The sequence below is a fragment of the Salmo salar genome, chromosome 14 (assembly GCF_965601325.2).
Source record: "Salmo salar chromosome 14, fSalSal1, whole genome shotgun sequence".
Classification (NCBI taxonomy): Eukaryota; Metazoa; Chordata; class Actinopteri; order Salmoniformes; family Salmonidae; genus Salmo; species Salmo salar.
The window spans coordinates 41,735,292-41,763,228 of NC_138304.1; the positions used below are offsets into that span (position 1 = coordinate 41,735,292).

General features: G+C 44.5%; 2 protein-coding genes across 8 annotated transcripts; both read right to left on the reverse strand.

Moving 5' to 3' along the window:
• Positions 1 to 571: 571 nt before the first annotated feature.
• Positions 572 to 1,976, reverse strand: LOC106569554 (NADH dehydrogenase [ubiquinone] 1 alpha subcomplex subunit 13). The gene is made up of 5 exons (XM_014141019.3): positions 1,822 to 1,976; positions 1,413 to 1,491; positions 1,221 to 1,292; positions 1,029 to 1,098; positions 572 to 828 (listed from the first exon to the last, which is right to left on the reverse strand). Exons 1-5 carry the CDS (start codon positions 1,913 to 1,915, stop codon positions 709 to 711), a joined length of 435 nt encoding a protein of 144 aa, XP_013996494.1. The 5' UTR covers positions 1,916 to 1,976; the 3' UTR covers positions 572 to 708.
• A 531-nt stretch (positions 1,977 to 2,507) lies between these two features.
• On the reverse strand, positions 2,508 to 27,108 carry LOC106569555 (transcriptional repressor p66-alpha). Of its 7 annotated transcripts, none has more exons than XM_014141025.3 (11): positions 26,932 to 27,108; positions 11,873 to 12,436; positions 10,181 to 10,325; positions 9,718 to 9,867; positions 9,335 to 9,412; positions 9,108 to 9,236; positions 8,562 to 8,777; positions 6,562 to 6,835; positions 5,629 to 6,056; positions 5,311 to 5,440; positions 2,508 to 4,480 (listed from the first exon to the last, which is right to left on the reverse strand). In XM_014141025.3, the coding sequence occupies exons 2-11, from the start codon at positions 12,430 to 12,432 to the stop codon at positions 4,344 to 4,346; spliced, it is 2,247 nt and encodes a 748-aa protein (XP_013996500.2). In that variant the 5' UTR covers positions 12,433 to 12,436; positions 26,932 to 27,108; the 3' UTR covers positions 2,508 to 4,343. The 7 variants fall into 7 exon arrangements, with proteins under 7 accessions (XP_013996500.2, XP_013996498.2, XP_013996497.2 ...); XM_014141023.3 differs by having other exon boundaries at positions 5,197 to 5,440; positions 8,562 to 8,753; positions 26,932 to 27,107; XM_014141022.3 differs by having other exon boundaries at positions 5,197 to 5,440; positions 8,562 to 8,756; positions 26,932 to 27,107.
• Between the last annotated feature and the right edge of the window lie 829 nt (positions 27,109 to 27,937).

Below are 27,937 nucleotides of genomic sequence, written 5' to 3' on the forward strand. Positions count from 1 at the left end.
CTACTGGCCGCTGCCCAGTCAGGCCTCCTGTTATTACAGGTGCCAGCACAATGAAGAGCAGCTGCTTAACATACAGGGTGGTCTACCCAACACACACTCCCAGACCTTAATACTCTTTACACAACAATGACTGAATCTCACTGAATAGCAGGCTAAAACGGGAAACAAGTTTCTTTGGTTGAAATTCCCCAACAAGGCTTAAAGGAGTCTGAAGGGTAGCCAATGTTTGGCACCGCTCAACAGAATCACTCCGTCGATGTGAGCTGGAAGGCAGAATCTGGGGCCGCACAGACAACCCATTGTTAATACAGGCAATTTACACACTGCCTGAAGGACAAAATGTTTTCCTTTTCTATTGCATGTTGTTAGGGAAGGACTGGGTCTGTGCTTTGAACATGTGCTTCCATGTTGGATAGACAGTATCATTGTTATGCAAATTAATTTCCTCTGAGCTAAAAACAATTGCTTGGACCTGATGACAAGCATATGTAGGCTATAGAACAGAAAACATTCAAGATCCTGTTTAACCTGTAATATGCCTTCAGTAATGATATAAAACAGAGAACCAGTATGGGGTAAAGAAAAGATCACTTTAATATAGAACATTTACAAGCTGTGTTGAGTTGTGGACTCAGGTCAACAGGTTAGTGGCTGTGACTGGTATAGTAGCCGAGGAGTACTGTAGTGACACGGTTGGACTGGGGGCGACTACACGTACCACAGGAAGCCAAAGCGCTTGTGTAGAAGCTCTTCCCGGGGTCTAAGGTTAAACAGCTCCTCTGTGAGGGGGGCCACCCAGCGGTCTGTGTGGAAGACATTCTCTCCCACCTAAATAGACACAAACAAGGAGGAGCTTATTATTCATCATCACTGTAGAACGAACTGCATTGCTGAGAGTTATTTGCTTCCATTCAAGTGCTTATTCTACAACATTTAGAAAAGCAACCATCTGCAGCTTCATGACAATTGACAAATAAAACAAACATCTGTCTGTCTAGACAGAAATTAAATCAAGCATCTGTCTTTACCTTCCAGCCAGGGACATCTTTCATTACGACTGCTTCCTCCTCCAGATTCTCCCGCAGCATCCGTAGTTGCCTTTTGGGGAAATAAATTCAGAGCTCCTAAAACAACTGATTATTCATGGCCAAAATTGGTAAATTACCTTTACCCGGTTGAAGTAGCATTTGATTGTGTGTCAGTGTTGGTGCTTATCTTACCTCCGGTCCTGCTCTGCTTGCAGCAAAGGCAGAAGAGCTATCCTTGCTTCCAGTTCCTCAATCTGCAACCGCCTACAACACACCATCAGAAAAGATCAGCAGGTCATTGACCAACAATAAACCCCATCTCAATGACCCAAGCTGGTACAATGAATCAATGCCAGTGATTAACTCCATTAAGGCCATTTTTACCTCCTCTCCCTGTTCCATTTGAAGAGTCTCCAATAACCGAAACACATGACACCGACTCCAATGGCGAGCATGCTATACCCTGAAAATGAGAATATTCACTGTCAGCAATGTATTTAATCAAGATCCTCTCCAAACCCTGTCTGTGCTACCCATATACTTACGCAATTGAATTGATCCCTGTGCTGCTACCTTAGTTGTCATTTGTGAAGAAAATACAGTACTGGGATAACAAACAGGAGAACAACAATTTTTTTTGTTTTACAATAAACAATATCACACAAATTATTAAACTTGGCAAGACATTAGCTAGCTAACGTTAGCTAGCGTCCCTTGTTTGACAGGTCTGACTATAAAACGATCTACTCCGAACTTTTAAACCACTCAATACAAATGTAATTAGTTTACTAACCAGAGAGTCCCCTTTTAGGGAGATTTCTCTTGTAATCAACGGGACCATAACCCCCCGGAGGAGGCATGTCCTGCTTCACCTTGGACGCCGCCATCTTCCACCCCTTCACCAAAACAGACCGGGGCGTGACGTCACGGCGGCTTCTATCGTGACAGCAGCTGACTGGACTCTATCGCCCCCATCCGAATCAGATCAGAAGTGCCGCGTGGAAAATCACGTCCTGAAAAAAAATAATCATGCTATGATTGGCATGATCAATCATTTAATGACACATTCAGACCAAATGAAAGGGTTCAAATTACGTGTATTTTTTATTATTACTTTCTGTAGCTGGGAAAAATTAAACCAAACAAATTGGAACATAATTTTGTATTGTGCATAATGGGATGAGAGAGTTACGCTTGACAGTTAACAGCCCAAGCTACCCTAAGTAACAAACAGGGTGGTTACTGGTGGTCGGTGTTGAGTAGGGGTTCTGGGGGCCAACTTCAGTTCCTGCAGTGTGTATTGGTTTTCATAGTTCTCAATGATGGCATCTGATCTAGCACTGAAAATAATCTCAAACAATTTTGACAACCCATATGGTAATTATTTATAAACCATAGACAGCATATGGAACTTTTTACAGAAGTACAAAACAAAACTGAAAAAGGAGTAGGAGACTGTAGTTGAGGAAGAGAAGGAGCCACATTTTTAAATTTTTTATTTGAACAGGAGCACTGTTGTAAATCCAGTTACCTCACCACAGGCCTGTCTGGGATACAAGTTATTGGTCCTGATACCAACCAAAAACAATTAACGAGTGATTTCAATATTAGACATGTTTATTCTCTCCTCAGTCTTTTGTAAAGCTCAAATTTGTTAAAATTCCCCTATAAGTTGCTTTAACGAACCCAGCTTCAACATGTGGCAACCAGAAACCTACACTTAAGATGTCCCAGAGCATGTGACAATACCTGCAATCGGCTAACTTTCATCCCCAGATGAGAACATTCTGTAAAATGACTGGTGTCATTGATGATACAGTAGGTTTGAGCATATTAAACCAATTGAAATATTATCCATATTCAATTACTTTTTCCAGACCAATTCCAAAAAGTGTAATGATTCTAGATGACTTAACTTTTTCTGCCAACATATGGAAACTTTGATCAATTATTTAAAAAAAAACAATTCACTGATTCATCAGTGTAAAACATATAGAACAGATGTAATCGGAACACATCTGTGATATGACTCTTATGATTCTAGAATCTTGTCTTCCATGGAAACAATTTTGCATGTAATTCAAGACAGACTGTATTATACTATTGGTTCTCTTTACAGACATGTTATTACAAATATGAAGGGACAACTCAGAATGGAATAATAGAAAACCAAAGCAGAGGCTTCAGACAAAAATATAATATAGAGATCCTCTACTTGTTTTGCTTATGTCAAACATGAGTGTGGAGCAGCTCTGTCAAACTGCAAATACAGATGTAGGATCTTAATTTGAGCCAGTCTCCTACGGCAGGAAAATAATCCTGCAGCAACAGGAAATGTGAATTATAATTAATGGAGATTTTTGTAACAGTTGATACATTGTTCGTAAGGGAAAATCTGGAAATTACAAACTTTAGAAGCTTTTTTAACATTTCAGATACGCTGCAAGTTTTAAATGTCCTTTGTTGCAAGAAAGTTCTCCTGCAACAGGGTGATCAAATTAAGATACTATATCTGTAGATTAATAACACATGGGAAGGAAAAAAATTCACACAAAAAAAAAAGTGTATGAGGCTAGTATTAATTGTTCAGTTGTTAAAACCCCAACATCATGACAGGAATTTTTCATTTATACATCGGTTCCCAAACATATCCAATAACTTACTGTAAATACAAACAAATTCCAAATGAACTGCTACTGAGGCTATGCACTGAAAACATCATTGCTCAGTTCTTTTAAACTTAAAGAGAATGTTTATTGGAGATCATATTTTTTGTCTTTTAGCTTTTTTAGGGTACTCTTGAATATGAAGTAAACAGTTCCAAGTAATTTCACCTTGACCACACCCCAACAGTTTGTCTGCATCCCATTCGCTGGGTCTAAGATGACAGAGGGCCAATCAGCTCCTAGTTCCGTCCAATAGGTAAAGAGCTGTCCATCGTTTCCATGGTAAGACATCAACACAGTCGGCAGAACGCCAGCATAAGTTCTTGAGAAAAAAGCAACATTCTCAAGCCATCATAAACTCACAGACATCATGGCTGACAAACATATGGAAGGAAGCCCTTTATGCATTTATTGTTTTGCTCCGGTGTAAATCGCTCTTTGTGCACACTGATCCAACATCGGTGAGCCTCATGAGAAACTACAGACTTGAAAGAGAAACAAAAACACTAACATTTTTTTATTGAGAATGCTTCTCCTCAAAAGTTTGGAGGCTGCGTTTCCATAACTGTCCTCGAGGGGGGGGGGGGTTGTATTGTTGGCATTGACAACAGTAGCTAATGGTTATTGATAATGGTAATGAATGAGATTATTATTTCCATGTGTTAGCTGTCTGGGAGATGGGGCGCGATGGGATCATGTCCAGGAGGTACTCTCTCTGGCGGGCGTCCACTGTGGACGAGGTCTTATGGACTGACAGACTGGGGTTCACATAGGCCATGGTCACACCTGCAGAGAGAGGGGAGAGGTCAGTCTCTGACGAGGAGAGTGCACGGAGCATAATAACACACATATAAGAGCACTCACAGGTGCACAAAACCACACACGCGTAAATAACATTGATCTCAAAGCAGAGAAAACATGGACTAACTCTACTCTAGGGGGAGGTGAGGTGAGGTGAGCTAGCCATGAAGTCCAAGGGAAAACCCAGCCACCAGAAGGACTGAAGCAGGAAGGAGGAGACAGAGCATTGAGGGGTAACAGAGGGAGAATCTCAATTGCATACTCCTCGCGTCTCTCTTCTCGCCTCCTTCTCAAAACCCATTAGATGAGAAAGCCAGAGGTCCCTCCCCTCTGACCTTCTCCTCCAATGGATTTTAAGGAGGTGAGGAGAAAGGATGCAAGGAGTATGCAATTGAGATTCTCCCACAGAGAAGTGAGATGCAGAGTCCAAAAACAATCCCTATCCCATTGGCTTAGGTGTAAACATTATGGTGATGACTCCACCTAGAAAGCTCCAGTAGGTTTAGACAAGCTTCGGACATTTTGCTTACACCTGTTTCCCTCAGATCAGCAAACACCCAAAGGGAAGCAACTAGTAAAAGGGGCTAGGGGGTGTTTTTGGACTGGAACAAACGTTCAGTGTGTAGCGGTAGAGGCTGGAGGGCAGTGTGGTGTGGTGGGTTGGTTGGTTGGTTGGGGGCCCAGTCGGTATTAGAGTCTACCTGTGTTGATGTTCTGCTTCCTCCATGCAGTGGCTTGGGCGCTACCTCTGCTGCTGTTCCCACTGGAGCTGCCCTTAGAACCCTGGGCAGCGGGGCGCACATGGGCATGCTTACCTGGCCGGCTGACCAAGGCCGCAGCGGCCACAGCGCTCTGCAGCTGAGAGGAAGAGGAGGAGAAGGAGTGGGACACCCCCCTCACCCCCACCGATGGGACACCGCCACGGGAGAGCTGGCCCTGAGGGCTCTGGGGGGGAGGGAGAAAAAAGAATACTGAGTGACAAGAACCGACCACACAAGCCAAGGGAACCATACTCTCTGTATGTAGGAGAATCTTAGAACCGTCTGTATCCAATTGAATGTGACAGGGCCTAGAGTGGCCCCGGTGGTGATGTGACAGTTTCAGGGAACTGTTGAGAAGTGTCTAACCCCTACCTGTTTGATGTTGGAGTGGTGGCGTGCAATGCTCTGTCCTCTGTTCTGCTGCTGGTGATGGTGATGCAAAGAGGAGACCCTAGCCTGGGCCTGAACCTGCTTCAGCTGCTGGGACATCAGATGCTCCGCCTTCACCGATGGAGAGGAGGAGGAGGAAGGAGTGTGAGAGACAGGGGAGGCGGCCTGCTGGAGGATTCGCTGCTCTATCTCCTGCTCCTGCTGCAGGGCCTTGACGAACGCAGCCTTCAGCCTATTGGTGTGCTCAGCCTTTAGGGCTTTCTTCTGATTGGAGGACATGCAGTCAGCACAGAGTATAGTCCCGCCCTTGGCCTTGTCCTGCCTCCAGCGGCAAGTAAAGTCGGTGCTGCACTGGATGCAGGTGAAGGGCTCTTTGATGGCAGGCTTGACCGGGGGCAACCCTGTTTTAGCTGGGGAGGACAGAGGATGGGTGGGATTAGACAGAACAGGAGAAAACTGGTTTCAATATGAAGCCTAATGATCAAATACTACCGGAGGAAACCCATCTGACATGGGTTTCACATATTGTACCGTTAGGGTATGACCTCTCCTGGTGAAGTGATATTATTGTGTAATGAAGTGTCTGTAAGTGTAAAATATGTGTTCGTGTAACTTTGCTGATGGAATACTGTAATTTAATAGTGTTTATATCAGCAAAATGTTTGTACCGCTAGTGATGGTTTAGTAGTGATATACAGTGTTTATAACAGTGTAGCGCGCTTGCTAATAACAGTGTAGCGCGCTTGCTAATTACAGTGTAGCGCGCTTGCTAATAACAGTGTAGCGCGCTTGCTAATAACAGTGTAGCGCGCTTGCTAATAACAGTGTAGCGAGTATGGGGTGGGGCAGAGGAAAGGGTTGGGAAACCCTGGTATTGGGTCATTTAGAGTTTTACCAGCGTTATAGGTACTGTACCTCTCATCATGGAGTCCAGCAGGTTCTGCACCACGTCCTCCAGGCCCACTAGGTAGATGAACTCGTTGTTGGCTGCCGAGGGCAGGAAGTTGAGCTCTGGGGCGGGAGGTTTGGGAGGAGGAATCTCCAGAAGGGTCTTCTCCAGCTGCTTACGCAGGGCTAGCTTAGCCGCAGCCTGACGGGCGGCAGGAGAGTCGTTCACGTTGACCACAGACACACTGCTGTTTCCAGACTGGGAAGAGATAGAAGAACCCTTCATGTTGGTTGGAGAGGCCTGGGAGAGAGTGGGATGAGGACCGGATGAGGAGGGAGAAGGAAGGAGGGAAGGGATAGACAAATAGAGGAAACAAGTGGGGAAAGAAGGTATCCATGTGAGGTTTGAGGTCAATCATTTCAAAAAAACCTTTTTTTACAGCAATACAGATCAGATTAATCAAAACGGTTGTAAATTCAGGTCTATTCTCTAGAGGAAAGTTAGCGAAGCTTGAGCGGTTCAATATACCCAAAGTGTGAATGCAATGGGATTGATCAAATCAAATCTGCAAGTCTCAATTGCACCACTCTATGATTCACTAGCCTAGAGGGGAGAACCTCATCTCTACTTGCCATTTTCAATCTATATCATGTGCACGGCTGCCTCATGGGTATCAGCTGATCGCAACGATAACGTTGAAAACAATCATGCATTTAATCTTTCATCAACAATATCCGTTTTATCATGCACATTCAATGCACTTATCGTCAAATAATGACTACTACTGGCTTCCTATCCAAACTTCTCAAAATTATTGCTAATTGCCAAAATGATGTAACTAATTATTTAAATGTAGTACTTTGGTCCTCCATATATTTTGTTTAAAATCACTGCTTCTCAGAGTCTGAACCATCCCCCTGGCAAAGCCTTTAAAGGCAAAATACAGTTTTTCCTGTTTTCTATCACATTTGTACAACTGATGAAACTAACACTGTACAAATTCAAGACTATTTAATCAGAGTTATTTCCTAATAGATGCTGGTTGAAAATACAATCTACACAGAATATTCTAATCATCAGGATTTGCATGGGTGTAGTTTTGGCTTGCCTGGTGACTTCACCAGGCTCTATAAATTAACAAAGTGGCATCAGTTCTGGATTTCATGGAGACTGCGGTGCCAGTGCAGGATTTATTTTACGTAGCTGCTGCCCAGTAGTGATGTGAAGTTTAAGGCTACCTGCCGTGTCACTTGAATAGTGTATAACAGCTCATTTCAGGTTACATATCTCTCCCATTAGGTCCCTCCGTGCTGGTGGATTGATCCACACCACAGATAAAAGAGGAAACCCAGATACTTCACAGGGGGTATAAATCTGAAGCATCCATTTAGAACCCACTCACCACCAAATATGGTGATGAAGGGAAGTCCACTGGCGGGCAGAGGGAGGAGATGGAGCTAGATGAAACTGGGCCGACATTCTGCTGATTTTCTCATCGATGAAAAAATCAGATCTCAATAGTTTTCTGTTCCCAAAAGTAGAATATTTTACGAACGAAGTGCACTAAGTTTTGTAGACTTGACACTTTGCCAGAGTTAAAAAAAAATTGGTGTTGTTTAGAAGCAGTGCAAGGCCAAATTGAGTTTTTGTACACGTAAAAAGTAGACGTTCCCTGATGAAAATACGCAATTAAATGCTAAGATGCACCAATGGGATCGAGCTTGTAGGTGCTTGGCTCTGTCCACCTCCTTGCTTGTTCTGCCCACTGTGCTTCATTTGCTGCCATTGGAAAAGACACAGATGAACTATCTTGGGTTAATTCTATAATCTTTGTCCACACTGTGGTTATTGCACCGCTTTGGTGCTCTCCCCCTCACCTCTCAGACCAATCCAAGACATTCATAGCCAAATTCTTGCTTGAGAAATAGTTTGTTTATTTTTAACCATTTTAATGGAAAACTATTGCAGTAAGCGACTTAATTGTTACCCAGAAATCATTTGTTATAGAGATAAACCTCTGACCCACTTGTGAGATGTTAACCAGCAGGCTGGCATTGTTGACATTGCCCACCCTGATGAGGCCTGACTGCATGAGGCCTCTCTGGGCCTGAGAGCCGGGTACGTTGGCCCTGGGGGCCAGCAGCAGAGGAGGGGGGCCAGAGCTCCCTGAGCCAGACCCTGACAGCTGCTGCTGCTGCTGCTGCCGGAGAGACTGGATCTGCTGGGGAGACACAGCGATTGGCTACCCCGGACACATGACACATGGGGGACAGGGGAGTGAGTGGACAGAGGAGGAGAAGAGGGACAGGTCAGGGATAGAGGGGGCCAACATAGGTCAGACAGAGGACATATAGGAAAGGGCAAGGGACAGTCAACAGAGGACAGAACAATTATAGGGACAAAGCAGTGATATGTGGGAGAGTGTGGAGAGATAGGGAGGGAATGAGAGGGAGGGAATGAGAGAGAGAGAAAATAAAACAGGTGAGCCTAGTCTAAGACACAAAACTCGGTCATTTTGAGTTTTAATATCAGCTGGTGACCTGTTTGGCAGGTAGATTGTGGCGTGTCTTACCTGTGCACCTCTGACCAGAGGTGGCATGATGATCTGGGAGTTGTGGGAGCCATGTTTGGAGGAGATCTGCTGCCCGCCCCTCACCAGAGGAGGTGGAATGACTGTGCCTGAACTCCTACCTGACACCACCTGGGGATAAAATTAAACAATGCAATAAACAGAAACGTGGTTAACATGATACACTTGTGTGTGAATTAAAGCTTGTTTGTGTGAGACAGGTGACTGACCTGCTGGGAGCCTTTGCTGGCTGCGATGGATCCCCGGATCAGAGATGGAGGAGCCGCAGAACCCGACAATCCTGAGGGCTGTGGAACAAGACAGAGATGGACAGAATTAGTTGTTTGTGTGTGTGGGTTTGTCTGTATCAGAGTGTCTGTCAATTTGTAAGTGTGCAGAGGTATGCATCTGGGTGAATGTATTTGTGTTGGTCTGTGTGGCTTTGTCTATTTGTGTGGGTTTGTCTGTGTGTGTGTGTGTGTGTGTGTGAGACTGGGATCTGAACTACAATCTTCCGCTCTGGGAAACCAAATTCCCTCCTGGGCGAGGGGGAAACACTGATTTTACGCGGCAGCCAGGGCTACCTCATCACGATAGAGTGAGTCCAGCTCACCTTGGCTGCATGTGTCCATACCTTCTGCAACGCTTCCTTCTGTATCTGGCTCTGGCGTAGTTTCTTCAGCAGCACCAGCTTGGCCTCCTCCAACCTCAGCTCCTCCTTCAACTGTTTGATGATGCGATCCCTCTCCTCTGGCCTGCTCTTCTACACAGACAACAGATAAAGACCAGTTAGACCAAAGAGAAAGACCGGTACAGCATAAAGAGACCAGAGCTTCAATCCAAAAAGCGTCTCAGAGGTGGAGCGCTGATCTAGGATCCGTCTGTACGTACGATCTTATTCACGTTCAATATAAAGGTTGAAACTGATCCTAGATCAGCGCTCCTACTCAGAGACGCTTTATGGATAAGGGCCCTGGGCTCGGATTAGTTATGAGTGCTGATCTAGGATCAGAATACCATAGAAAGAGACTGGTATAAGGAACATCATGGGAGGGTGGTATAGCTCTTTCACTAACCATGAGTAGGACTGTGTCCAGCTCCTTGAAGTGGTTCAAACCGTTCATCGGCGGACTGCAGGAGTCGTTATCTGACAGGACAATGACATCATCATCATCATCATCATCATCTGGGGACGGGGGACGCGGCTCCCTCTTTATGGCGCTAATCGAAGGAGACGGAAGAAGAAAGGGGTTGATATTTACATTGAATTTAATCTGAAAAAGGTGGAGAGAAGTGTAGTAACCCATGTTGTCCACAAGATGGTAACAAGTGTACATTCATAATAATATCTTCTATAGTTTCACTTCTCACAAAGTTGCACTTCAACAGTAAGAAATATACGCGGCACCTGCCTAGCCTCTTATAGGCGGCACCTGGCTGGCCTCATAGGCGGCACCTGGCTGGCCTCATAGGCGGCACCTGGCTGGCCTCATAGGCGGCACCTGCCTGGCCTCATAGGCGGCACCTGCCTGGCCTCATAGGCGGCACCTGGCTGGCCTCATAGGCGGCACCTGCCTGGCCTCATAGGCGGCACCTGCCTGGCCTCATAGGCGGCACCTGGCTGGCCTCATAGGCGGCACCTGGCTGGCCTCATAGGCGGCACCTGGCTGGCCTCATAGGCTTTAGGTTTCTGTATAAGCACTTTGACATCTACTGATGTAAAAAGGGTTTTCTAAATACATTTGATTTGTTAAAGAACGGGGGTATTTTGGGACCGAGGGAATATATTGAAGAGGGTACTATTTGGATCAGTTCTCTGTTATCTACAGTGTCCAGTATCAGACAACTGTCCGCAGAAATGGCCCCCTTCTTACCAGGAAACATAAAGCTGCGTTGACATGATAAGGAGGAGGAGGAGACCACATTATAAACTCCTCACACCTAGACTAGCAGTGTCTCTATTGGAAGGCTACCAGTTTATATCTGTTGTATGTTAGACGTGTGTGGGTCAGTGGCTCAACACTAGTCTAACCACATTCTATTAGAGTTTCAATAGCATCAATGACATTTATTTTTTTGCTGTAAACTTGTATTGATATGAATTACCCAGTTGACAGTGTGACGTAGAGTAATTTACTATTTCCAGATTGTAAATTCTCAAAAGTGGGCATTAATATAATGTTTAATGAGTATGCAGGAACAACCAGCCTCCTCCTCCTCAACACCTTGAGTGTCTCCTTCCTCAGGGCATAGCAGCACCATCACCACTTCCTGTGGATTAATCACTCTTCCAAAGCAGGTCACATGACCCTCCACTCAGGCATCATCACGTGACCCTGCCTCTCACTCTGCCCCCCTCCCCTCGCTGTTCCTTCCACAGTGGAAACCATGGCAACAGCCGGTTGGAACCGGTTTATGACACACAGGCTTCATTTCGTTCAGGGGAGTTTTAAGGGTTCTCTCTCCACAGTTTCTCACGTTCCAAAAATGAGGCAGCACAAAGTACACAGAGAGCTATGCAAACAAAGCTCCGCCCCCTTCCCCACAAAAAAGGTACCAAATAATAATGTTTATCTAATTGATCTCCCCCTGGGCCACACCAAACAGATTTAAAAGACTGTCAGAACCAAATTATAAAATGTTTTGTTTATTGGGGAAAACTGATCTGAAGTCAGTTTCAAATGGTATAGAGTAAATGCTACTACTAGTACTAGAGTAAAAGGAGCTGATCTCACGTCAGTTTTTAAGCGAATAAATAGTGTTCTCACCCTCTAGAGGTGCTCATGTCCAGAGCCTGCTCTCCTGTCTGGACCTCCACTTTAATGGTAGCCTTCACCTCTGTTGACGTCATCATGCTGCTGGCCACCTTCGGTTCTGATTGCACAGTCCGGTTCTGCCCATCTAGATGCATCTCACCCTTCACCTTTACCCGGTCGCCGCGGTCATTCCGCTCAGTCCGGTTCTCTAAGCTCTGTTCTGACTGTTTCGGGGCCCGGTCCTGCTCTTGCTCTTTTGCCGGGTGTGATGGTAACACTAACGGTAATGTTAATCGGGGTAGTTCTGGTTCCATTGCCTTCTCAGGCTGGACAACAGGCTTGACCAGAGGTTTAACCAGGTCCTGGTCATCCTTTGTTGTTTGGGGTTGTGGTTCTGGTTGTGGTTTATTTGGGCTCTCATGATCCTGGTCCGGAGCTCCAGTCTCGGCTCCGTCTAGTTTGAGCTTTTTGCTGTCAGACTGAGTGGGAGGTGCTTCAGAATCAGGGGGTGAGATTTCCCTCCCCAGCGCCCTCTTCTGGCTGCGTGTCTGACGAACAGCCTCCTCAGACATCCCCCTACAAAGATAAGGAGAGAAGACTTGGTCAGCCATTCACTGGAATAAACAAAGCTGACATCAATAGATAGTCAAGCATAATATAGCCTTGGACTAGGGTGGCTATAGCTGACCTCAAATCAGTTGTAAAACATACAGTGTATAGAACTTGGACAGGCATCGCTGACCCTGAAGCAGTTACTGAGGACCGAGGCAAAACATTAACGCCAGAGTCGGTCCCTCTCTATGAAGCTAGGTGGGCAACAGATGTTGTCCTGTGGGACAGAATGGAGTAGGAGACTTACAGTACTTAGCTAGTTCTCTCTATCTCTCTGTGTCACTGCGACTGATGGCTAAGGGATTGGGGGATGGAACACACATGACCACCTTAGTGCCAGCTACCCAGATGCTAGCTGCTCTTAATCCCTGCCTCCCGTTTACACACACACTCACACACACTCGCGCACACAAAAACACACACATGGAGACCGTGATAGGGAGACAGAGATAACCAATGAGTAGAGAGACTTGACCAGACAACACTAGACTGTTCGAGATGCTGCAAGACTAATCACAGTCATACTGACAGACAGATAGTAAAGTGAGGAGTTGTGTTCTGTGTCATACATGCAGAAAAACAAACAAATAGAACACTTAGGCCTCTCGTCTGCCCAGTGATGCACGGCAGGAAGCTACGACTTTGGAAAAAAACAACCACATTTACACTTTCACCAGGGGACACTTTTCACCGATACACACAGCACCCACACATTGCCCCCTCCCTTTCCTTTTCTCAGAATAGTTATGTCCGCGAGTATGCAGCGCACACACACACAGCCACACTCATTACAGTAGTTGGGCCACACACACACACACCTCATCTGATAAAAGAAAGCTGACAAGTTCTTTTTTTTTTTTTACTCATCTGACATCACTAAGGCACATATGACCCTTCCCAGGATTCAATGGGACACACAAAGCACTTTTCCTAAGAACCCGTTTAAACCGGTTGGCGTGTGTGTGTGTGTGTGTATGTGTGTGTGTGGTTTAGAGAAAGGCTGAAGAAGGTTAACCCTTTAAGGCCCGGAATGGAAACTCCGCTCCTACACTGACAGATTCTTATTTGAGACGGTTGATTTGATTTCAAAAAAGCTTTTGACTCAATTTGGCATGAGGGTCTGCTATACACATTAATGGAAAGCAGTGTTCGGGGGAAAACGATACTGGACTGACGATATTATAATTATTATAATCTATTTTTATTTTTATTTTTTTTAAATCAACAAGTGTGCGGTTAAAACTGCCAACAACAAAAAACATCTCTTCCCACAGGGCCGTGGGGTGAGATAGGGATGCAGCTTGAGCTCCACCCTCTTCAACATACAGTGCATTCGGAAAGTATTCAGATCCCCTGACTTTTCCCACATTCTCTTACGTTACAGCCTTAGTCGAAAACAAAAATGGTTTCCCCCACTCAATCTACACACAATACCCCATAATGACAAACCAAAAACAGGTTTTTGGCAGTGATTATAGCCTCGAGTCTTCTTGGGTATGACGCTACAAGCTTGGCACACTTCTATTTGGGGAGTTTCTCCCATTATTCTCTGCAGATCCACTCAAGCTCTGTCAGGTTGGATGGGGAGCGTTGCTGCACAGCTATTTTCAGGTCTCTCCAGAGATGTTTGATCGGGTTCAAGTCCGGGCTCTGGCTGGGCCATTCAAGGTCATTCAGAGACTTGACCCGAAGCCACTCCTGCATTGTCTTGGCTGTGTGCTTAGAGTCATTGTCCTGTTGGAGACTGGGGCGAAGGTTCAGCTTGAGGTCCTGAGTGCTCTGGAGCAGGTTTTCATCAAGGATCTCTCTATACTTTGTTCTGTTCATCTTTCCCTCGATCCAGACTAGTCTCCCAGTCCCTGAAAAACATCCCCACAGCATGATGCTGCCATCACCATGCTTCACTGTAGGGATGGTGCCAGGTTTCCTCCAGAAGTGACACTTGGCATTCAGGCCAAAGATTTTAATCTTGGTTTCATCAGACCAGAGAATCTTGTTTCTCATGGTCTGACAGTCCTTTAGATGCCTTTTGGCAAACTCCAAGCGGGATGTCATGTTCCATTTACTGAGGAGTGGCTTCCGTCTGGCCACTCTACCATAATGGTCTGATTGGTAGTGCTGCAGAGATGGTTGTCCTTCTGGAAGGTTCGCCCATCTCCACAGAGGAACTCTGGAGCGCTGTCAGAGTGACCATCGGGTTCTTGGTCACCTCCCTGACCAAGGCCCTTCTCCCCCAACTGCTCAGTTTGGCCGGGCGGACAGCACTTGGAAGAAGTTTGGAACTACCAAGACTCTTCCATTTAAGAATAATGGTGTGTTCTTGGGGACCTTCAATGCTGCAGACATTTTTTAGTACCCTTCCTCAGATCTGCGCCTCGACACAATCCTGTCTCAGAGCTCTACAGACAATTCCTTCGACCTCATGGCTTGGTTTTTTCTCTGACATGCACTGTCAACTGTGGGACCTTATGTAGACAGGTGTGTGCCTTTCCAAATCATGTCCAAACAATTGAATTTACCACAGGTGGACTCCAATCAAGTTGTAGAAACATCTCAAAGATGATCAATGCAAACAGGATGCACCTGAGCTCAATTTTTATCTGTTAGCAAAGGGTCTGAAAACTTGTGTAAATAAGGTATTTCTGTTTTTTAATACATTGGTTTTCGCTTTGTCATTATGGGGTATTGTGTGTAGATTGATAAGGGAAAAAATGAATTCAATCCATTTTAGAATAAGGCTGTAACGTGGAAAAGGGAAAGGAATAGGGAAAGAAATACTTTCCGACTGCACTGTATATATCAACGAATTGGCGAGGGCACTAGAACAGTCTGCAGCACCCAGCCTCACCCTACTACAATCTGAAGTCAAATGTCTACTGTTTGCTGATGATCTGATGCTTCTGGGCTCCAGAGTGGCGCAGCGATCTAAGGCACTGCATCTCCGTGATAGAGGCATCACTACAGACCCTGGGTTGATCCTGGGCTGTATCACAGCGCACAATTGGCCCAGCGTCGTCCTGGTTAGAGGAGGGTTTGGCCGGGGTAGACCGTCATTGTAAAATAAGAATATGTTCTTAACTGACTTGCCTAGTTAAATAAAGGTTAAAACAAATACAAAGAGGGCCTACAGCAGCACCTAGATCTTCTGCACAGATTCTGACAGACCTGGGCCCTGACAGACCTGGGCCCTGACAGACCTGGGCCCTGACAGACCTGGGCCCTGACAGACCTGGGCCCTGACAGTAAATCTCACTAAGACAAAAAGAATGGTGTTCCAAAAAAGGTCCAGTTGCCAGGACCCCAAACACAAATTCCATCTAGACACCGTTGCCCTAGAGCACACAAAAAAAAATATACATACCTCGGCCTAAACATCAGCACCACAGGTAACTTCCACAAAGCTGTGGACGATCTCAGAGACAAGGCAAGAAGGGCCTTCTATGCCATCAAAATGAACATAAAATTCAACTTACCAATTAGGATCTGGCTAGAAGTTCTTGAATCAGTTACAGAACCCATTGCCCTTTATGGTTGTGAGGTCTGGGATCCGCTCACCAACCAAGAATTCACAAAATGGGACAAACACCAAATTGAGACTGCATGCAGAATTCTGCTAAAATATCCTCCGTGTACAACGTAGAACACCAAATAATGTATGCAGAGCAGAATCAGGCCGATACACGCTAATTATCAAAGTCCAGAAAAGACCCGTTAAAATCTACAACCACCTAAAAGGAAGCAAGTCCCAAACCTTCCATAACAAAGCCATCACCTACAGAGAGATGAACCTGGAGAAGAGTCCCCTAAGCAAGCTGGTCCTGGGGCTCTGTTCACAAACACAAACAGACCCCACAGAGCTCCAGGACAGCAACACAATTAGACCCAACCAAATCATGAGAAAATGTTTTTTAATTACTTGACACATTGGAAAGAAACTGAGCAAACTAGAATGCTATTTTGCCCTAAACAGAGAGTACACAGTGGCAGAATACCTGACCATTGTGACTCACCCAAAATTAAGGAAATCTTTGACTATGTAAAGACTCAGTGAGCATAGCCTTGCTATTGACAGAGGCCGCCGTAGGCCGACCTGCCTCTCAACAGAAGACAGGGTATGTGCACACTGCCCACAAAATGAGATGGAAACTGAGCTCCTCCTGCCAAATGTATGACCATATTAGAGACACATATTTCCCTCAGATTACACAGATCCACAAAGAATTTGAAAACAAACCCAATTTTGATAAACTCCCATATCTACTGGGTGAAATACCAGTGTGCCATTACAGCAGCAAGATGTGTGACCTGTTGCCACAAGAAAAGGGCAACCAGTGAAGAACAAACACCATTGTAAATACAACCCATATTTATGTTAATTTCTTTTCCCTTTTGTACTTTAACTATTTGCACATCGTTACAACACTGTAAATAGCCATATGACATTTTATATGTCTCTATTCCTTTGGAACTTTTGTGAGTGAAATGTTTACTATTCATTTTTTATTATCCATTTCACTTGCTTTGGCAATGTAAACATCTGTTTCCCATGCCATTAAAGCCCTTTGAATTGTGAGGGGGGAGAGATATGGGGGGGGGGGGGGGGGGGCAGGCAATCCAAACCACCCGGAAGATGAAAGAATTAAAAAAAAAAGAGAGGTCTGGAATGAAAACGCCCAACATGCTGATGCATACTCATGTCTGCTGTCACCATGACAACTCTGCAAAGAACTTGTCTGTAGGCACTGACTAGGTAGTAGGGCCTACAAGGCACAGATTTAGGACCAGCTCACCCTCCTCAAATCCTAAACTCATCTATTAGGGCCAAAAACACTAAACTGACTTCAGATTGGTGTCTGGAGGAAACATCATCCTATTCTTACAGTGCAGTGTCACGGTCTACAGTGTAGTGGATGTTAACCCTATGAGCAGCAGGTCCAAGGGTTGTTCAGCTTTTTAACAGGAAAGGTCAGGATCTAAATGACTTAATGGCTGACATGTATCAGGTTACATCTCCATGGCAGTTCACACACACACAAACACACCTCTCTCTAACGCACACACACAAAAATCTACCGAGATGACTTGTCTGTGACATTGTCCCTTACGGATATAAGTATTGATAGATCAGTGTTTCCCAAACTCGGTCCTGGGGACTCAAAGGGGTGCATGTTTTGGTTTTTGCCCAAGCACTAAACAGCTGATTAAAATAATCAAAACTTGATGATTACTTGATTATTTGAACCCCCTTGGGGTCCCGAGGACAGTTAGGGAAACACTGACAGATCTATCAGCAAGCTCTCCCTCTTTGTCACACACAGGAAAGGCCTATATTGGCATGATCTGAAAATCTCACCATACTGTATCTCCTCTACTCACTAAAAAGTGTGTGTGTGTCCAGGCAGTATATATAGCTTGTGATGTAACGCCTGCCCGAACAGGGCATTACCATGGCACTGGGTGTACGTATAGAGACACACCATTCTGACTCTGGATGGGATTTAGCCCAAAAAGAATATAACCATGACAACAAACTGACAAGTAAGCAAGTAGCCTTACCTATGGAAGTCTCACCAGGAGGCATTTTCTAAATGATACCAACTACGATCAACTTCATCGTTGTCACCATCACAGACCTTAACCATCTGGAAGTCTACAGCTGGCTCTTTCATACAACAGTCATCAGCCAAAAACACACTATCAGTCCGCTGCACAGCCACTACCGGTCAATAGGAACAGTGTCTAAGTCTGCAACCCTGCATCTGTTTGTTTTGTGTTTTTTCTGTCCTTTGTCTCTGCGACCTCGTCCTTCCTTCCTGACCATACACTACTTTGTTTGCCCCACTGTTCATCCATTCTCTGTGTGTCCCTGTCAAACTAATTGTAAACAATATGTTTATGTTGAAGTTAAGATCAAACTTGCTTTACTTTATTGCATATCTTAAGGGTAGGCAACAACACATCTGCCACGCTGATCCTCAACACGGGGGCCCCTCAGGGGTGCGTGCTTAGTCGCCTCCTGTTCACCCATGACTGCATGGCCAATTACGATTCCAACACCATCATTAAGTTTGCCGACGACAACGCTGGTAGGCCTGATCACCGACAACGATGAGACAGCCTATAGGGAGGAGGTCAGAGACCTGGCAGTGTTGTGCCAGAACAACAACCTCTCCCTCAATGTGAGCAAGACAAAGGAGATGATCGTGGACTACAGGAAAGGAGGGCCAAGCACACCCACATTTTCATCAATGGGGCTGTAGTGGAGCAGGTTGAGTGCTTCAAGTTCCTTGGTGTCCACATCACCAACAAACTATCATGGTCCAAACACACCAAGACAGTTGTGAAGAGGGCACGACAATGCCTATTCCCCCTCAGGAGACTGAAAATATTTGGCATAGGTCCTCAGATCCTCAAATGTTTCTACAGCTGCACGATGGAGAGCATCCAGACTGGCTGCATCAATGTAATATGCCTGGTATGGCAACTGCTCGGTCTCCGACTGCAAGGTGCTACAGAGGGTAGTGCGTACGGCTCAGGACATCACTGGGGCCAAGCTTCCTGCCATCCAGGACCTCTGTACCAGGCGGTGTCAGAGGAAGGCCGAAAGATTGCCAAAGACTCCAGCCACCCTAGTCATAGACTGTTCTCTCTGCTGCCGCACGGCAAGCTGTACCGGAGCACAAGTCTAGGTCCAAAAGGATTCTTAACAGCTTCTACCCCCAACCCATAAGACTGCTGAACAGCTAATCAAATGGCTACCCAGACTATTTGCATTGACCACGCCCCTTTTTACGCTGCTGCTTCTCACTCTTTAATATCTATGCAAAGTCACTTTACCCTAACCTACATGTACATATTACCTCAATTACTTCGACTAACCTGAACCCCCGCACATTGACTCAGTACCCCCTGTATATAGCCTCGTTATTGTTAATTTATTTATACTTTTTTTTTAAACTTTTGTTTATTTAGTAAATATTTTCTAAATTCTTATTTTTCTTAACTCCATGGTTGTTCAAGGGCTTAAGGGCTTGTAAGTCAGCATTTCACAGTCAAGTCAACACCTTTTGTATTCGGCGCATGTGACAAATAAAATGTGATTTATATGATCATTTTCTTGATATCCAAGTCTCAGCTTTAGGACATGATCATTGACTCTCACAACATAGAGAGAATCAGGAAAATGGCTTCTGGATAGGTTGATTCCAATGACAGGAAGCAGATGTAGGCTGTGCAATGATATGATGATTTTCCAAGGTCAGATAATCAGCAAAAACTCAATCTCTGCTGTAGCTAACATATCCATGCCCCGGCCCTGTGTGGATTCTGTAGCCTACAACCAGACCGAGTTATCACTTCTTCTCAGCAGCCGCTTCAGCACGCCGTTTACTCACTAATACAGACCTTGACCCTGGTGAAAATATATATCTATCCATCTGCACTGCTGGATTCGAACCAGCTCAATGGGTCTACGCAGAACCATACATTACATATGGAGCCTCTAGATAAGGTATTCACGAACTGGCCAGCATCCCGGAGTCACCTCTTCACTGTTGACTGGTGTTTTGCGGTTACTATTTAATGAAGCTGCCAGTTGAGGACTTGTGAGACGTCCGTTTCTCAAACTAGACACTCTAATGTACTTGCCCTCTTGCTCAGTTGTGCACCAGGGCCTCCCACTCCTTTTTCTATTCTGGTTCGAAACAGTTTGCGCTGTTCTGTGAAGGGAGTAGTACACAACATTGTACGAGATCTTCAGTTTCTTGGCAATTTCTCACATGGAATAGCCTTAATTTCTCAGAACAAGAATAGACTGATGAGTTTCAGAAGAAAGTTATTTGTTTCTGGACATTTTCTGCCTGTAATCGAACCCACAAATGCTGATGCTCCAGATACTTAACTAGTCTAAAGGCCAGTTGTATTGCTTCTTTAATCAGGACAACAGTTTTAAGCTGTGCTAACATAATTGCAAAAGGGTTTTCTAATGATCAATTATCCTTTTAAAATGATAAACTTGGATTAGCTAACACAACGTGCCATTGGAACACAGGAGTGTTGGTTGCTGATAATGGGCCTCTCTACGCCTATGTATGCATGTATGTATGTATGTATGTATGTATGTATGTATGTATGTATGTATGTATGTATGTATGCATGTTTTAAATCAGCTGTTTCCAACTGCAAAAGTCTGGCGCAAAAGCCATGACAGGGAGACATAGTGGACTGGTAACGCGCGTGCAAGTAGTTGCTCCCGACACCACTTGGGTACACTGCAGCATCCACCAAGAGGCTCTTGCTGCCAAGGGAATGCCTGACAGCTTGAAAGACGTTTTGGACACTACAGTGAAAATGGTTAACTTTGTTAAAACAAGGCCCCTGAACTCTCGTGTATTTTCTGCACTATGCAATGATATGGGCAGCGACCATGTAACGCTTTTACAACATTCAGAAGTGTGCTGGTTATCAAGGGGCAAAGTATTGACTCGTTTCTTTTTTAATTGAGAGAAAAGCTTAAAGTTTTCTTTACTGACCATAATTTTCACTTGTCTGACTGCTTGCATGATGATGAGTTTCTCACACAACTGGCCTATCTGGGTGATGTTTTTTCTCGCCTGAATGATCTGAATCTAGGATTACAGGGACTCCCCGCAACTATATTCAATGTGCGTGGCAAAATTGAGGCTATGATTAAGAAGTTGGAGCTCTTTTCTGTCTGCATTAACCTGTTATGGATAGGGGGCAGTATTTTCACAGCCGGATAAAAAACGTACCCGATTTAATCTGTTTATTACTCCTGCCCAGAAACTAGAATATGCATATAATTGTTTGATTTGGATAGAAAACACCCTAAAGTTTCTAAAACTGTATGAATGGTGTCTGTGAGTATAACAGAACTCATATGGCAGGCCAAAACCTGAGAAGATTCCAAACAGGAAGTGCCCTCTCTGACCATTTCTTGGCCTTCTTTAGCCTCTTTATTGAAAACAGAGGATCTCTGCTGTAACGTGACACTTTCTAAGGCTCCCATAGGCTCTCAGAAGGCGCCAGAACGTTGAATGATGACTTTGCAGTCCATGGCTGAAAAACAGTAGCGCATTTGGATAGTGGTCAATCTGAGAACAATGAGACGGGCACGCGCATGCACGTGAAGAGTCCATTTCACATTTTCAGTCTTTGAACGAAAACAACGACTCCCGGTCGGAATATTATCGCTATTTTACGAGAAAAATCGCTTAAAAATTGATTTTAAACAGCGTTTGACATGCTTCGAAGTACGGTAATGGAATATTTTGACGTTTTTTGTCACGATACACGCGGGCGCGTTACCCTTCGGATAGTGTCTTGAACGCACGAACAAAACGCCGCTATTTGGATATAACTATGGATTATTTGGAACCAAACCAACATTTGTTGTTGAAGTAGAAGTCCTGGGAGTGCATTCTGACGAAGAACAGCAAAGGTAATCCAATTTTTCTTATAGTAAATCTGAGTTTCGTGAGTACCAAACTTGGTGGGTGTCAAAATAGCTAGCCTGTGATGGCCGGGCTATCTACTCAGAATATTGCAAAATGTGCTTTCACCGAAAAGCTATTTTAAAATCGGACACCGCGATTGCATAAAGGAGTTCTGTATCTATAATTCTTAAAATAATTGTTATGTTTTTTGTGAACGTTTATCGTGAGTAATTTAGTAAATTCACCGGAAGTGTTCGGTGGGAATGCTAGTTCTGAACGTCACATGCTAATGTAAAAAGCTGGTTTTTGATATAAATATGAACTTGATTGAACAAAACATGCATGTATTGTATAACATAATGTCCTAGGAGTGTCATCTGATGAAGATCATCAAAGGTTAGTGCTGCATTTAGCTGTGGTTTTGGTTTTTGTGACATTATATGCTAGCTTGAAAAATGGGTGTCTGATTATTTCTAGCTGGGTACTCTCCTGACAATCTAATGTTTTGCTTTCGTTGTAAAGCCTTTTTGAAATCGGAAAGTGTGGTTAGATAAAGGAGAGTCTTGTCTTTAAAATGGTGTAAAATAGTCATATGTTTGATAAATGAAGTTTTCGGATTTTCGAGGAGTTTGTATTTCGCGCCACGCCCTATCATTGGATATTGGAGCGGTGTTCCGCTAGCGGAACGTCTAGATGTAAGAGGTTAACAAGGACAACACACAGGTCTTTCCATCATTGTATGATTTTTTGTGTGCAAATAAACTCCAGCTTACGAACAATGTCAAATGTGATATAGCGAAGCACCTGAGTGAGTTGGGTGCGCAATTACGCAGCTACTTTCCCAAAACAGATTACACAAACAACTGGATTTGTTATCCCTTCATGCCCTGCCTCCAGTCCACTTACCGATATTTGACAAGAGAGCCTCGTCGAAATTGCAACAAGCAGTTCTGTGAAAATTTAATTTAAACAGAAGCCACTGCCAGATTTCTGGATTGGGCTGCGCTCAGAGTATCCTGCCTTGGCAAATCGCACTGTTAAGACACTGATTGATGCCCTTTACAACCACGTACCTATGTGAGAGTGGATTCTAAATACAGAGAGTAGAAAACTAAATACAGGCACAGACTGAGTGGAAAATTATTTAAGACTGAGACTCTCTCCAATACAACCCAACATTGCAGAGTTATGTGCATCCTTTCAAGCACACCCTTCTCATTAACCTGTAGTGAGTTAATTACAATTTTCGATGAACAAATAAGGTTTTATATGTAAGCTGGTTAAATAAGGAACAAAATTATTGATTATTATATTATTATTTGTGCCCTGGTCCTTTAAGAGCTCTTTGTCACTTCCCATGAGCCGGGTTGTGACAAAAACTCACACTCATTCTTAAGTTTAATAAATGTATTGTATAGTGTGTGTGTGTGGCAGGCTTACAATGATGGCAAAACACAACATTTGAGAGTGTGCTGACCCTGGTGCTAGAGGGGGTACGCAGCTGGAGGTTGAATGTTTGAAGGGGTACGGGACTATAAAAAGTTTGGGAACCACTGCTCTAGATCAACGATGGGACTGGCTCAAGCCAAAATAAGGCTCTCCTAAAAACCATGTAATCTTTGAAGATAACAGACACACAGGGGGACTGAGACCCTTCTCTATGCATCAATACATGTCTAACCAGCTCTATCAGACTAGATTATAGGCCTACATTAAGACAAAACAACATACATTAATAACCCTGTCTGCCGCCTAAATAATATGGTCGCATACACATATTTAGCAAATGTTATTGCGGGTGTAGCGAAATGCCTGTTCCTAGCTCCAACAGTAATTAGTGGAATTAGTGTGAGTGGCAGATCTTCCAAGGCTTAGCCATCCCTGTGTCTATGTGGAGTCAGGGCTGACGTGTCCTTACACAGAGGAGCCAAAAAGCAGGCCTCTCACACCACAGGCTACACCCTGTTAGACACCACTTGTGTTAACCTATGACCCATGGCTTGCTGGACAGGACAGGTGGGAAAAGGTCATAGAAGAGAGAGACAGAAAATGTGTAGTATTTCAATGAGCTGCTTGGATGAGCTTTGACGGGGCTACCTCTCTTGGCTACTTGAACTTTCTACACCGATAGCTAGTGGCTGGGTTTTTCAGAACTGTGCAATTCAATGGTTTACTTTGGGCATCTGTTTGTATGCTGCAAACAAACTACAGAGAACTGGTCTAGAATTTGAATTGCTGGCATCAGCGCATTTGCCTAACAAAATTTACATAGGCTAACGGCTATTGAGTTGAGAACCAGTATCACACACACACACAAATCCACAAGGATAAGTGTTTGTTTAGACAATGTAATGAATGTCTGGGAGTGGGACTCAGTAAAGTCAATGCCACTTTGAGCAGGGTTCCAAACACAGGGGTGCCAATGAGTGTAGCCCAGGGTGCCCCCTTGACACAAATAATGTCACCTCCATAACTGTTACAAACGTCAACAACATGGAAAGCAAAACTCTCATGTTATTAAAAAATATTACCCTTGGCCCTGCCCACTACCGCATCCTGAAGAGACAATATGTAATTAGAACCCTTGTTGTTGTTGAGGAAAGTTTGCATGACCACTTCACTGGTAACGACAGGAGACTGAAGACAGTCTCCATCATTCAGGATTGCTTTACACAGAAGAGAATTCTCTCTTCAGTTTAGGCCTACAGGCGTAGCTGCGGGACGATGTTTAGGGTGCTGCAATTTTTTTCCGCAGCACCCCCGATTTTTAAGGGGGGGGGGGGGGGGGGGGGGTACTGGAGCATCCCTACTTCCCTTGGCTATGCCTACAGGTGGTTTGTTGCGGCGGCAGGTAGCCTAGTGGTTAGAGCGTTGGTCTTGTAACCGAAAGGTTGCAAGATCGAATCCCCGAGCTGACCAGGTAAAAAAATCTGTCGTTCTGCCCCTGAACAAGGCAGTTAACCCACTGTTCCTAGGCTGTCATTGTAAATAAGAATTTGTTCTAAACTGACTGGCCTGGTTAAATAAAGGTTAAATAAAAAAATTTAAAAAAGTGATACTCTTGCCGAGGGTTGACCCTTCACAATATTACATATACCCAACGGCAGACTTTTTTTTTTCTTTTACAAGGTAACTCAGTTAAGAACAAATTCTTATTTACAATGACGGCCTAGGAACAGTGGGTTAACTGCCTTGTTCAGGGGCAGAACGACAGACTTTTACCTTGTCAGCTCGGGCATTCGACCTAGCAACCTTTCGGTTACTGGCCCAATGCTCTAACCACTAGGATACCTGCCGCCCCTTGCATGAAATCACAGGAACAGACATTCTTGGAAATCAACATGGGTGAATTGTTTGGACCTGTTGCTCAACCCTATAAAAGTGAATGTTAGGGATGCAATCACAAAGGCCAGGGAAGGGCTTACAAAGACTCTGCTCTGCCACTCTCCATTACTATGTGACAAGAATTTCTCACCGGCAATGTGAGGACACCTATAAGGTCCTCTTGACTAAGCGCACCCCCAAAGCAACCATGTGACATCACATTGCAAAGAACATCCAAATCTATTGTTCTGATGAACAACTGTCTTGTTCCAGAACTTTTATTTTTCTATTTTTTTGCCACACTAGAAGTCCTAACAGAAACCAGAGTTAGCACTAAATTAGGCAGATTGCCTTATCATGCAAGCCATTTCCATAGGCTAAAATATGACCTTGTTGCATACTACTTGGTTACACATAACTAGCGGTCAGAATTTCCTATGTTGTGATCTGACCAGGAAAAACTCAGGACCCAAGGTACCAGCATAGGTACCAGTCACTGACAACTGAACTCAACTCACTGATCCTGTAGCTACATGCAGTACAGCACAAAGTAACAGAGGCTGGCTCAGATACATTTGCAGGGCACTGCACCAGCCTATACATACCGCTAGGCTGGAGAAAAAGAGTGTGTAAATGTGTGTGCGTTCAGCTTTAAGAGGAGGAAGACCATGGTCGTCACACAGAAGTAGGAAGATTACCAGGGACTCTTAATCCGATACAGTAGAACCTCCATTAAAAACAATACAAATACCTTAAATGCAAACTCCCCCCTTTAAAGACCAAACACAGCCCATGCTTTATTTTGACCGGCTTCTCGTAAGACCACGGCTAAATGGAGGAAATAGCTGGCATGTTTATAAATCACACAACCATGAAAATAAACTAGCTAGCTAGCATAATGCCAATTTATCATTAGCGCTCGTGCTATCTCAGCTACCTGTCCAGATATTTGTTTGGCAAAAAGTGAAGCACAGTACACGCACTTAACGAAACTATAACTTGGTGCATTTAAATTGCTAGAAAATAATCAGCTTGCTAACTAAACTTTTTTTTGAAACAAAAACAACCAGGTACCCGGACCTACAAGACAATGAAGTAACGTTAGCTGAGGCTAGCTTGCTTTTGGGGTGGGGAGAAGATGGCCAGCGGAAAATTGTAACTCCAACACTGGCCAAATGTCTCAGCTAGCTAACTAATATATATATAATTTATCAGCTACATGTTTTAGTAGTTCGTGATTAGCTATCTTCGCATTGGCAAGCTACCTGGGTTGTCATAAGGCTAACTAGCCAAGTGCTGCTCTAAAAATAATTCCAACTCCCAGTCCAACGACCAGACAAACACTCGACAATCAGATTCAGATCGACTGTCTCTGTTCGGTCGACTCAACTCAAAGTATAGTTGCGAAGTGACATTATTAAAATACTAAATATCGTCTGACTATGTGTAGTCATAACAATAAAGTCTGGAGATGCGACTTCTATAAAACGTATGCACCGCCCTTCCCGTTCACAACCGTAGCTTTTGCTCTGCGGAGAAGTGCTACTTTTCAACAGCCCATCAGCTTCTCTATCGTCACAGATAGGTGGAGGAAGAGGAGCTGGCTCGCGACAAGTCCGAATAAAAGGCTTCCCTCAATCCACTTCCACAAAAAACTTCGGGACACCTCAATCAACTTACTCGGTCGATTCGACAGCGATCCGTCGACTGCGGGTCGTCCAAGGTATTTAGGATGACAATCAGCTCCGATAATTCGATGTTATTTAAAAATCCAGGGGATACCCTCTTTTTTCTACCCTCCCCGCTACCGCCTCTGTTGCCAAATAATGCGCTTCTCAACACACATGGAGCCGCGGCGTCACCGCAGTGGGCATGCGCGCTTCAACACGCCAGGGGGACCAAGTGCACGTTTATAACCACTGACCACCAAGGGGCAAAGCAGCACCACCATGCCACGGTCCCCTAGGTCTTGCGGTTGCTTCTTGCCTAAAATGCATGTAACAGCTGATCCAGGACCAGGATCGATTTTTAGCCTAGCGAGTACGAATAAGGAGAACGGATCCCAGATCAGTTGCCATAGACATGGGTCTGAGGCTGAACCCTATTCACATGCACAGTGGATATGGTGGATGCCATATATCCCCTTCTCTTTTCATAACAGGTCAGAAGATACAATACAGAAGCAAAGTGTATCAACATCAGCAGTATCAATACCATGGTGAATAGCCAACCTTTGGGCATTCATGATTGAGACCCCACACTTGGTAGAATGTTCGGTTTCAGTCTTATAATCTAGTTCATCTCAATGAGAAATGACCACAGCTCACCTAACCTGAGTTTAAAAAAGTAATGCTCTGTGTGTGAGGGAAGTGTGGAGATGTGGGTTCAAGTTGCCTCTACGAACAGATCCAGGATCAGCTCAGCTTACTTGACCCTGCCCCAATGTTAACCATACTGACCTTAGACCAGTGTCAACTTCATTATACTCTAAGTACTCAGGTTGTGGGTAAGGGGGAGAAGTGGGGAGATGGATGCTCAAAAGAGCAGGGGGACTGGGGGAGGGATACTCAAAAAGTGAATGCCCCTTTCAGCTAATTCTTATGCTGTTCTTCCCCAAAGACACAGAATGAGATGCATGATGAAGTTGCCTCATACACTGATCTGAGGTCAGTTTTGTTTCCCCTCC

What these genes read in the sequence shown, in the direction of transcription:
- LOC106569554 (XM_014141019.3), bottom strand. Translation starts at nt 1,915, where the DNA reads ATGGCGGCGTCCAAGGTGAAGCAGGACATGCCTCCTCCGGGGGGTTAT. An exon ending in CCCTAAAAGGGGACTCTCTG is followed by an intron (nt 1,492 to 1,821) that starts GTTAGTAAACTA and finishes TCTCATTTTCAG; the next exon opens with GGTATAGCATGCTCGCCATT. An exon ending in AAATGGAACAGGGAGAGGAG is followed by an intron (nt 1,293 to 1,412) that starts GTAAAAATGGCC and finishes GGTGTGTTGTAG; the next exon opens with GCGGTTGCAGATTGAGGAAC.
- LOC106569555 (XM_014141020.3), bottom strand. Translation starts at nt 12,432, where the DNA reads ATGTCTGAGGAGGCTGTTCGTCAGACACGCAGCCAGAAGAGGGCGCTG. An exon ending in TGGACACAGTCCTACTCATG is followed by an intron (nt 9,868 to 10,180) that starts GTTAGTGAAAGA and finishes TTGTCTGTGTAG; the next exon opens with AAGAGCAGGCCAGAGGAGAG. An exon ending in TGCTGGTTAACATCTCACAA is followed by an intron (nt 6,836 to 8,561) that starts GTGGGTCAGAGG and finishes ACTCTCTCCCAG; the next exon opens with GCCTCTCCAACCAACATGAA.